The 12,825-nt window shown below is 40.7% G+C and overlaps 1 protein-coding gene across 1 annotated transcript in view; it reads left to right on the top strand.

Moving 5' to 3' along the window:
- Window positions 1-12,825, top strand: part of FAM155A (family with sequence similarity 155 member A) — an 843,899-nt gene that overhangs the window by 820,527 nt on the left and 10,547 nt on the right. Inside the window, exon 2 of the mRNA XM_030568324.1 lies at window positions 5,202-5,373. Coding sequence (XP_030424184.1) covers window positions 5,202-5,373 — 172 coding nt within the window. The remainder of the gene's footprint in view (window positions 1-5,201; window positions 5,374-12,825) is intronic.

Raw genomic sequence — 12,825 nt, 5'->3', positions numbered from 1 at the left:
CTTGCACAGGACAAGTGCAGGCAGAATGCCTCAGGGAGCACTGGGAGGCAAGTTTGGGTGTATGTGTGTATGGGGCAGCAAGAAGAGTAGTTGCACTGCTGTATGGCACTCCTACTTTGGAAAGGAGAAACTCTTCCTCCAATGCCTGATCACAGGGCACACACAGAGATGTGACCCTAGTCACAACCCTACTGCTGCCTGCACTGTCTTTGGGCCATAGACCACCACAAGGAACGCTAACTACCTAATCTGCCCACCTGTTCAGAGAGTTCTAGTGTTAGCAGTCTAGTTAGGTTGCATACAGGTGCAAGCGAAAGGAGAAAGATGCTTCCTGTGCCCTCTTCCTCCATTAGCTTTCTTATTCAGAATCAGCCAAAAGGCCAGTTTTGTAAAAGTTTATGAGCCAAAAAATGCACATAGAAGCCCATTGGGATTTTCAAAAATACCTATATGCCTAACTCCTACTGAAATCAGGAAAAAATGAAGTTCCTAATAGGGATTTGGGAAGTGGTTCCACTCCTCCATGAACCTTGCTCCATGTTTACAACCTATAATCTTTCTGAGCTTTGCAGTGGAAGGCTAGTGTTTTCCCATGTTGAGTACATGGCTAGCAGCAGAATTGCAAAATTCTGTGAGAGAGACTTTTGACATGTAATTTCATGTCCAGTTTGTAGATACAAGTACAGTCAGGATAAGCATAAAATAATGTTCCACACTTTTGGATAACACTAATGGATCAGGAGTCCAATCCAATACCCTTTTAAATCAATTAACAGTCTTCCATTAACTGCAATGGGCATTGGATCGTGCCTGAAATTCTGGGAGATGTGGAACACCTGCAATATCCATTGACTTCAGTGGAAATTGTAGATGCTTACCATCTTTTAGGATTGGGTTCATTTATAATGCTTTGCACTTATCTAGAGTGTTCTATTCAAGGGTCTGTTTCAAGTTGACTTACCTATAACTGTGAGTCTGAGCCTTTGAAGCATCACTCTGAGCACTTAAATGCCAGTTTAAATAGCCATTTATATTAGGAGTTTAATAATAGAAACATCCAGCAAGTGTGTGCATCCAGTAGGACTAGAATCACCAATTTTGTCCCATTGAATCTTTAAATGAGTTTCCATATTACTGCATCATAGAGAATCATAGAAATGTATGACTGGAAGGGATCTCAATAGGTCATCAGTCCAGTCTCTTGCACTAAGGCAGGACTAAGTATTATCTAGACCAGCCCCACCAAGTGTTTATTTAACCTGTTCTTAAAAACCTCCAGTGGCAGAGATTCCACAGCCTCCCTAGGTAATTTGTTCCAGTGCTTAACTATTCTTACAGTTAGGAAGTTTTTCCTAATGTCTAACCTAAATCTCCTTTGCTGTAATTTAAGCCCATTACTTTTTAGTCTGTCCTCAGTAGAGAAGGAGAACAATTTATCACCCTTTTCTTTATAAAAGCCTTTTACATACTTGAAAATTGGTATCATGTCCCCCCTCAGTCTTCTCTTCTACAGAGTAAACAAACCCAATATTTTAAAACTTTCCTTGTAGGCCATATTTTCTTTAGACCATTAATCACTTTTACGGCTCTCCTCTGGACTTTCTCTGGTTTTCCCACATCTTTCCCAAAGTGTGGTGCCCAGAATTGGACACACTACTCCAGTTGACTTAACAGTGATGAGCCAAGTGGAAGAATTACTTCTCATACCTTGATTACAATACTTCCATTAATACATCCCAGAATGATGTTCACTTTTTTTGCAACAGTTTTACATAGTTGACTCATATGTAGCTTGTGATCCACTGTAACCCCAGATCATTTCCTATAGTACTCCTTCTTACGCAGTCATTCCCATTTTGTATATGTCCAAATGATTATCCATTCCTAATTGTAGTACTTTGCATATGTCCTGATTGAATTCCATCCTATCTATTTCAGAACATTTCTCTAGTTTGTCAAGATCATTTTGAAATCTAATCCTGTCCTCCAAAGCATTTAAAACCCCTCCCATCTTTGTATCATCTATAAACCATATCCATTATCCAAATCATTTATCTACTCCTTTGTCCAAATCATTTATGAATATTTTGACTAGAACTAGATCCAGGATAGATCTCATCTTATAGTAGGTTAATCTAGGTTATACTTCCCCAGTTTGCTATTGAGATGGTCACGTGAGACAACATCAAAAGACTTACTAAAGTCAAGATATATGATATATGGCGTATTATGGCAATTTCTGCAGTTGACTTCTATTTGTACCTGTTTACAGACTATAATCAGCTGGGGAAATCACCTGTGATGATTTTTTATGAAAGCTGTTATGCAAAATAAATGATATTACATAGCAAGTTTTGATTATGCAAGTAGAGGATACTTCTTGTGAGTATTCACAAGTTTGCTAATGTCCATAAATATTAAGGTAATAGTTGTTGGATTCAGATAACATGGTTAGTGAACTAGTACAGGCTCACACAGGTTGTCTATAGAACCTGGTTCTACAGAATCAAAGGCAGTTAGTCCAGTTTAGTAAGTATATAAACTGGTATCTGGTATTATGTGATATCAGTGTGACACCAATTGTCTCTATTTACATATATCAAGCACCTACCAATAGAGTTTACACAGTATAGAAATATAGTATTTCAAATAAATCCCACATCTCAGTTGATTGCCATTAACACTTGGCTACAGAGACACTATCTGTCAATCTCTTCTGTTAGAGCTGTTCCGCTTTGTATATATAGTTAAATGTTCCTTGGGAAAGACAAAGAGAGACTGGCTCCAAAGCTAAGTGGTTAAACCACGCACCTGGGATATAGGAGACTCAGGTTCATGTTCTTGCTCTATCTAATTCAGAGTAGCGAATTGAACTTAGGTGTTCCACACCCTCGGTGAGTGACCTAGAGACCCACTAGTCTACTGGCTATTCTGATTAGTTGGTTTTGAAAAGAAATTCAATTCTGGATCCGAGAAACTTTTCCAATTAAATTTTCATTGAATACATCTAAAATTTAAGTTTTGATGAATCAACATTTTTCCAATGGAAAAAAACATTTCATCAAAATGTTCCAAACCAACGCTACTCCTGAATAATGCTCACATCGTGTTCCACTTAAATGTATACACCAGTTTATCTGTTTCTTTTCTATACCGCATAATTGACATTCATAAACCAATATTGGTTTTTGTAGATAATTCACATGGCACCTTTCATTTTAGGGTTGTTTGCACTTTATACATAGTAAGTGTCAGACTCTGTGAAATACAGTGTATATTACAGATAGGCAAACTGAGGCACAAGGAGGCGATTGACTGGTCAAAATTAATCTTTTGTCAGAACCAGGATTCCTTCTCCAACCAATAGACTATGATCTACCACATTTTACAAAGAATGTACTTGTTATTTTCATTATACCAACAGGTGTCAATATATAGTATTAGATCAATCGAACTATTGAAAGCATGGGGGGTATATATTAAATATGGAGAGAATCATTTGGGTGAGGTAATATCTTTTATTGGACTAACTTCTGTTGGTGAGAGAGACACATTTCAAGCTTAACAGAGCTCTTCTTCAGGACTGAAATGCTCTGTATAAACTCTAAAACTTGTCTCTCTCACCAACAGAAGTTGGTCCAGTACAGAATATTACCTCTCCCACCTTGTTCTCCAATATCCTGGGACCAACACAGCTACAACAACACTGTACACAGAATCAGTTGTAATTTCAAACTTTATCTGAGAACAGTAGAATACATATATCATCTGGACTGCTGCCATGATAATCATTTATTGTTAATATGCTCCGTGTCAGCAGTTACAAAGGGGTTAACATAAACCACATTAGTGACACTATTTTCAGTTGTCACGTAAAAACCTTGCCATATCTGCTGCCATTGCAAATATTCTAAAAATAGTAGCTCTGTGGTTCTTGAACTACCACCTTGGAAATAATTATAGATAATTATAGAACTTAAAATTTTACTGACACTAATAAAAACTATAACTGATAAGATGAAACATGCCTACATTGAACCAAACTCTCTAGCAAATTAGTCCTTTCAAGTATCAGCTATTGAATTTTCAGTGTTTAAACTTTTTAATCTCAGTTTTCCTTTTTTTTTTTTAATTACAAACAGGCATGGAAAGAGGAGCAATAATCAGTTAAACTATATTGCTTTTCAGCCTCTAATAGAAGAAATGTCGTTACTAAATCTTTCAGATATTTTTGAATGGATACAGAATGGAATTTTTCATTATCCAGCAAACAAGATAAAATCTTAGCCAGTAAATAACATGTTTAAAAATAAAATAAATTATATATTGGGAAACCAGGAAATTGTTTTGGGACTCGGTTAGTAGGTGTTTCCCCACAATGGCTGCTTGATAGTCAGCAAATGCAACTCTTCACATGTATGAAGCAGTTGTATACCTAATAGGCTCAAGTTACCATTATGAATGATAGCATGTCTTAAGAAAATACCTTCCACAGGACTAAACCAAACAAAATCAATTTTCTTTAAAATAAATTATTCGTCTGGATTGCTTTACTGCTTCAGGTGATGGACTCTTTAATGGGTTGGATCTGGATCACATTTAAATATTCTCCCTGACCTTATCCCCTAGTCTGTGGCTGTTGATATTCAGGCACTGGAATGTGCTCCTTAATCCTGCAGACTGCATTGGAGTTTAATTGAGGGGAAACAGCACCATCTACTGTGACCTGAAGGCTTTGCCCTATTTGGTAAAATTATGAAGAGCAAATAGGCCAGAGTGTATTAAATAAATCTCTTTGAAATTTCTTCTGGTGTTTAGGTTCTGTGCCTTTTTACAAATTCTTTCTAATTCTTTTAGAACCACAGTTTATTGTAAAGTACAGGACACGCGTATAATTAAAAGGAGCATCAGAGAATGGTACATCTCTACACAAATAAGATTACAGAATAATATTAATCCAATCATGATTGAGTAATGTTTTGTGTTTTTAAATCGCAGTCATTTTAGATGGCTTGGTTGGGCTTTTCTTTACAGAAGTGGGAGAGTAGTGATATGTTATGGGTTTATTTTACTCAGGTGATATTCTCTTAAAATTTGCTTTAAGAATCAGCATCAGTGTAGGTGTGCTGTACACTATGTGCCTCTGATAATGACAGTGCTATTGTCATCCATCTATACTTCTGATTCTTCTCTTTTTCCAGATTGTCTACAAAGCCTGGCTCTGTTCCCAGTATTTTGAAGTCACACAGTTTCACTGCAGCAACAGAATTCCTTGCAAGCAATACTGTTTGGAGGTTCAGACAAGGTGTCCGTTTATATTACCAGACAATGATGATGTCATCTATGGAGGACTATCAAGTTTCATCTGTACAGGTACAGTGCAGATCAACATGTCTCACTAGTTTTAATTCCATACTTAACTTTGAAGAGTGTGGCTAGCCATGTTGTTTCCTAATAGTTTTAACTATGAGAGCCTGAAGGGATGCTTCATCAAACAGTTTCTGAAAGGTTTTAGGCGTTGAATCAATACTTTCTTTGCCACATTTTCTATAGTTTACTTATGACCAGAGTAATTAACTTGACAAAAGCACCTTTCCAACAGAAAACTATTCTAATAATTTGTTATGCTTAATAATTTTAGTGAGAAGAGGTAACTTCTGTGTTATGTAATACTAAGACGTTGCAGACAGAATAGTGACTTAAGCTGTGAGGCTAGTGTCTGCCACACTCGCCTTCCCCAGCATTCTCACATCTGATGTCTACCACACATTTATAGTAATTTGCTAGTCATGTTCTCCTCCTAACTGTTAAATGGACACTATCAGGATAAAATCAAGGGTAATTTCATATTCTCCTGTTGGGCCTTGGAAAATTCTACACAGTGGAGGAATGTGGAGGATTCCGAAGAGGATATGAGGACCTAAATTTGCAGAAGTTTAGGATTCATAGCTGAACTTTTCTCCCTTCCCCATGGATCCAGGATCATCCACAATGATCTATGGGTCTTCCTCCCCAGTGTTGGCTGAGCTGCCTCTGGCAGATGTATTGCCTCCCCAGGCAGATGTTTTGGGCATCTAGTGAGTGAGGTAGCTATGGGAACTAATGTTGTTCAGAACAGCACTAACTGTCTCTGAGGATGTTCAGGGAGTCTGGAGAGGAACACTCCACAGAGAACAGATGCTCCTGCTCTGGCTATACCCTGGTCTCACCTTCGGAACCCCAACACTGGTAGATTTGGAATAAAGGGGCTTCAGTGGGCTTTGGTGGAGACAGTGTCATAGAGCTGCTGCTCCCTATGCAGATCTTCCCAGTCTGGTTCTCCTAGACTTCTGTTACTTAAGCAAGTACTGTTCCCCCAATATTTTTAAAGATAAAATATTATCCATGTAATGATATTTCTTTAGGTATGCACCTTGATTGTTAAAATAGTGTACTTCTTGCTCTTCACTCATTTTTGACAATGAAACTCAAATACTGACATGGAATGTCCCAAACCTTCAGATAATCAGTGGGTTGAAACATCAAAGGAAGCTAAGTTCTTCAGTCCCAGGGTGCAGACCTCAAAGTTGCTCCCCTCCATTCTTGATTGTTAGCCAGAATGATGCTACTTACTCTGCCACTCAAAGACTGTACTCTGGGTTCTCCAGGTTTGGAGCATAGTTTAAAATATTCCACCAGCTTTCCCCATGCCAGTTAGTTCTATGAGAATAGTATGTGCTCTGAATCCTCCAAGCTTAGCACTTTGAATATCTGTTGTTGTACCCTTGGGAAGCCAATTGATGCAACGTCAGTGGCTTCATCCCAGGTTTGGGGAACCTGGATTGCAATGAAAATGTCCCATTGGGCCTTGGGGAAGACACACCCAATCTTTGGGTTACATTAAACAATGTTTAATTAACCAGATGTTTTGTACACCTGGGATTCAGTTACTTAAAACAGTTCTGTGCCGTGTAGAATTAATTTCATACTGTAATGTGCTAGGACAATGGCAAAATGCTATTGTATTTGGATTTCCATCATGGCAGATGAATTTTAACATAATGGTTCAAATTTTCAAAAGCCACTTCTCTTTTGGGTACCTCACTTAATTGGCTGCTAACTTTAGAAGCCCACATCCTGATTGTCAAAGGCACTGAGCACCCAAATTGTGATTTAAAGTCAGTGGAAGATGCAGGTGCTCATGACCTATAAATATCAGGTTCTAGGTTTCTAACATTAGGTCCTCAAATGTTGACATCTGACCCCTTCCCAAGCCGGCCCAAAATACATGGCCATTACAAAGCTTTTTCTTAGGCCACATCCAGACTAGGAATTAAAATCGATTTTAGATACGCAACTTCAGCTACGAGAATAACGTAGCTGAAGTCGAATTTCTAAAATCGAGGTACTCACCAGTCTGGACGGCGCTGCATCGATGTCCGCGGCTCTCCGTGTCGATTCCGGAACTCCGTTCGGATTGATGGAGTTCCGGAATCGATGTAAGCGCGCTCGGGGATCGATACACCGCGTCCAGACTAGACGCGATATATCGATCCCCGAGCAATCGATTTTAACCCGCCGATGCCGCGGGTTAGTCTGGACGAGGGCTTAAGGTCAAGGCAAATGGGCTCTGACACACTAAAAGTAAGGAAAGGAGCAAATTTCATGATCAAGGATTTCTTAAGGACAGTGCTCTGCAACAAGCCTTAGCTCTTTCAAACTAAGGCACCGTTAGCTCGAGCAACTCTGCTGTGCCTAACTGTGACAATATCCTGCAGGGAGAAAGTCGGCAGGCTCTCCTGCAAGATTTTGACTTTTACTTTTATAGAGATCCAGCAGGAACTGAATCTGATTGTGCTAATGGGAGATTTTTGGAGATTTGCTTGCCCCCGGGAGGGGCAGGACTTTGACTAGAGCTGATTGCACTACACCAAAGCTTCTCTGGAAAAGAAAGGAATCCCTGTGTTTATGGGGTGACCTTCTCTATGAGAAATTACAGCTCTCCAGATCCCCTGCTTTTCTTTAATGAGGTTTCAGGAGCAATAGTTTCACAGTCGAGATTTCTCTTCTTCCTCTCCATGGTAACAGGCTGTTTTCTCCAGGTTCCACTAGAGATTTAGGCCAAATGGAAAGACTGACTGATTGACTCCTGCAGGAAGATGTTTCATTGTATTACAGCAGAAGCCACGAAAGCTGAAAAAGTGTATTGGTAGTTACTGTTTTTATTTGATATTGAATGCAGCACATAGCCCAAGATGAAAATATTAACGTCACATGCTGTTTTCCAACTGTGCCTAGATAAGAGGATAGAGAGGGCTTTTTCACTCAAAATGCTGTGAACTGTGATTGCTATACAAGGCTTTTAACTATTAGTATCCTTTTGTAGACATAGACTGTGACTTTTGATAGAGCAGGGGAGACACCTAGTGGGGAAAAGGGGACATCTCAAATCTTAAGAAAAGCCAGGTGGCTTACTGGTTTGAAACAGGAAATAATAAATATTATTTATCTAAACCTGCATGAAAAGAAACGTTGTGTATTATTTATAATATGGGGATTCCCCTTACTTTTCCAGAGCATGATATTCCAGTGAGCAAAGCACTGGGGGAATTAAGGACAGGTATTTCCTTGGAAGGGTCAGATGGGAAGAAAAGAGGCACTAGCAATTCTTACCCATAACACTTTCCAAATCATTCTATTGCTAGAACATCTGGCTGCATGTATTTAAACTGCTTCTCTCTGTTCTTAAAAAAATGGTTGCATTTTGGGTTATAAAATCTAATGGGTTAGATCCTCACTTGTGACTGAGAATCATACAGAAAAGGGCAGCAGTGGAGGTGCAAGACACTCTTTGTACTCTTTTGGCCCTACCCAGCATCATTTAGAGCAATTTAAAGGTTTCTCTAAATAACATTGTTTCTCTAAATTACATGGACTCCCAATGACATATACTTTTGTGTCCTCCAAAGCAGTGGTTCCCAACCAGGCGTACATGTACCTCTGGGGGTAAACAGAGGTCTTCCGGGGGTACATCAACGCATCTAGCTATTTGCCTAATATTACAACAGGTACATAAAAAGCACTAGTGAAGTCAGTACAAACTAAAATTTTATACAGACAAAATGAGAAAGTAAGCAATTTTTCACTAATAGTGTGACTGTGACACTTTTGTGTTTTTATGTCTGATTTTTGTAAGCCAGTACTTTTTAAATGAGGTGAAACTTGGAGTACACAAGACAAATCAGACTCCTGCCTCTGTGGGCAGTAAGGCCTAACACTAGAAATACCCTGACTCCCAGGGCAATGGGGCCTAGCGGCCAGATCCAATACCAACACCCTGCATCACAGGGCAGTAAGGCCTAGCAGCCAGAATCAACAGGTTCACTCTTGTCTGCCAGGCAGTTAGGCGTAGGGGCTGGAGTCAATAGGCTGGGGCCGCTTGTCAGATAGGGGCAGCCATGGCAGGGAGACTTGGGCCTTCCCTGTTTCACCAGTTCTCAGCTCAGGACCCTGATAGTGGCAACCTCCGAGTGGCATCCTCGGGTACCTGGGCACTTGCTTGAGTCTCAGTATCTCCAGCTCCTGAGCTGGAGCCTGTAGCATGCATCCTTCCTATCCGGCGACTAGCCCTGACTGAGCTGGGCTGTTCCCACTTGTACTGGTGCTACATCTTGATCATGCCCAGAAGAGACATAGGGGTGTGGCATACTCAGCCCACAGTGGGGAGTTAACCCTTCCCCATCCTGAGTGCACCCCATCATAGGCAGCCTCATCCAATTGTAGAGAATTTCACTGGAAAGTTTTAGCCAGGGTTTGTGTGCATGTATATTTGAATGTACACTCCCTTATTTCAATTTCATATGAATAGCAATCTAACTGTGCTTTACTAAGAAAATGTTGCTCTCACTTAGGTTAGCACCACCACATATTTGGGACAAAGCAAAATTAACAACTTTTGGGGGAGAATACATGAAACGATAAATATGAGTTCAATCTGATTTATGATGCTCTTGGTACATACCAGGAGAAATGACATACTTGGTCCAAATTCCTACCCCAGAAATATGTTACACTAAATTTACTGTTTGTCCCCTGCCTTCATCTCCCAGTCTTCTTCTTTCTTGCCACTTCCCTATTCAGGGTCAGTGATTTTATAGCATTCTTCTAAAACTCATGATTGTATACCTGGCTGTCGTGCAAATTGGTCTCTCTAAGGTGGCCAACCTGCGTCCCGTTAGGGTAATCCGCTGGCAGGCCGTGAGACAGTGTTTACATTAACCATCTGTAGGCACGGCCACTGCAGCTTCCAATGGCTGCAATTCGCTGTTCCCAGCCAATTGGAGCTGCCGAAAGCGGGGCAGGGTGGGTGCTGCTTCCCACAGCTCCCATTGGCCGGGAATGGAAAACCTGTGGACAGTCAATGTAAATACTGTCTCACGGCCTGCCAGTGGATTACCCTGATGGGCTGCAGGTTGCCCATCACTGCTCTAAGGTCTGCTGATATCTGGTCTATGTATCGAGTCTTTGGCCTCCCCTCTGGTTGTCTTCCATCCATAGTAATTGCAAAAGCCATCTTACCAACATAGCTCTCCAGTCTCCAATAGCTAGGCCTATACCCACGTAGTCTAGCCTCTCTCAACTTGTCTTCAACTGAAGCAGCCCAAATTAGGCCCTTTACAACCTCATGTAATTTCCCATCATGGAGTGTCCAACCATTTGACCATCTCAACATCTTCACTGCCATAGCGAATAGCACACTGCTTTCCTTTCTTGTGGCTGGTCAAGTCTCTGTTCCATACAGTAAGATGGGTCAAATTGCAGCTTTATACATACATTCTACCTTTTACCTTTACTGGCATCTTTTTTATCACAGAGAATTGGGCTCAGCTTGCACCATTTGCACCAAACAGCTTTAGTATGATGCCAGGAGGGCACCATCATCAGCAACCATTGATCCTAGGTATTTTAATTATTTCACTCTTTTAAATTCTCTACCTGTGATATCCTTAATGGTGAAAAGAACAGGAGAACTTGTGGCACCTTAGAGACTAACAAATTTATCTGAGCATAAGCTTTCGTGGGCTACAGCCTACTCCATCGGATCCATGTAGTGGAAAATACAGTAGAAAGATATATATATACACAGAGAACTTGAAACAATGGGTGTTACCATATACACTAACAAGAGGGATCAGTTAAAGTGAGCTATTACCAGCAGGAAGGAAAAACTTTTTGTCGTGGTAATCAAAATGGTCCATTTGCAGCAGTTGACAAGAAGGTGTGAGGAACAGTTTGCAGGAGGGAGGGAATAAACATGGGGAAATAGTTTTACTTTGTGTAATGATCCATCAGCTCCCAGTCTTTATTCAAACCTAATTTAATGCAAATTAATTCCAATTCAGCAATCTCTCGTTGGAGTCTGTTTCTGAAGTTTTTTTGTTGTAATATTGTGACTTTTAGGTTTGTAATCAAGTGACCAGGGAGATTGAAGTGTTCTCCGACTGGTTTTTGAATGTTATAATTCTTGACGTCTGATCTGTGTCTCTGTCTGAGGGATTGGAACAAATGTGATTGTATCGTAGAGCTTGGCTGTAGACAATAGATCGAGTGGTGTGGTCTGGATGAAAGCTAGAGGCATGTAGGTAAGTAAAGCAGTCAGTAGGTTTCCAGTATAGGGTGGTATTTATGTGACCGTCGCTTATTAGCACTGTAGTGTCTAGGAAGTGGATCTCTTGTGTGGACTAGTCCAGGCTGATGTTGATGATGGGGTGGAAATTGTTGAAATCATGGAATTTCTCAAGGGCTTGTTTTCCAGGGGTCCAGATAATGAAGATGTCATCAATGTAGTGCAAGTAGAGCAGGGGCATTTGGGGACGAGAGCTGAGAAAGCGTTGTTCTAAGTCAGTCATAAAAGTGTTAGCATACTGTGGGGCCATGCGGGTACCCATAGCAGTGCCGCTGATTCGAAGATATATGTTGTCCCCAAATGTGAAATAGTTGTGGGTGAGGACAAAGTCACAAAGTTCAGCCACCAGGTTTGCCATGACATTATCAGGGATGCTGTTCCTCATGTAGTCCATCTTTGTGTGGAATGTTGGTGTAGAGAGCTTCTACATCCATAGTGGCTAGGATGGTGTTTTTAGGAAGATCACCAATGGATTATAATTTCCTCAGAAAGTCAGTGGTGTCTCAGAGACAGCTGGGAGTGCTGGTAACAAAGGGCCTGAGGAGGGAGTCTACATAGCCAGATAATCCTGCTGTTACGGTGCTAATGCCTGAGATGATGGGACTTCCAGGATTTGCAGGTTTATGGATCTTGGGTAGCAGATAGAATACCCCTGCTCAGGGTTCTAGGGGTGTGTCTGTGTGGATTTGCTTTTGTGCTTTTTCAGGAGTTTCTTGAGCAGATGGTGTGGTTTCTTTTGGTAACTCTCAGTGGGATCAGAGGGTAATGGTTTGTAGAATGTGATGCTAGAGAGCTGCCTAGCAGCCTCTTGTTCATATTCCGACCTATTCATGATGACGACAGCACCTCCTTTGTCAGCCTTTTTTATTATGATGTTAGAGTTGTTTCTGAGGCTGTGAAAGGCACTGTGTTCTGCATGGCTGAGGTTATGGGGCAAGTGATGCTGCTTTTCCACAATTTCAGCCTGTGCACGTTGGTGGAAGTACTCTATGTTGAAGTCCAGTCTGTTTTTTCAACCTTCATGAGGAGTCTATCAGAAACCTTCTTTTTGTAGTGTTGGTAGGAAGGTCTCTGTGTGTTAGTATGTTGTTCAGAGGTGTGTTGGAAATATTCCTTGAGTCGGAGACATCGAAAATAGGATTCTAGGTCACTGCAGAACT

Source organism: Gopherus evgoodei, chromosome 1, assembly GCF_007399415.2.
Source record: "Gopherus evgoodei ecotype Sinaloan lineage chromosome 1, rGopEvg1_v1.p, whole genome shotgun sequence".
NCBI lineage: Eukaryota > Metazoa > Chordata > Testudines > Testudinidae > Gopherus > Gopherus evgoodei.
Note: the sequence above shows the minus strand (reverse complement) of the source record. Positions and strands in the feature narration are given on the sequence as shown.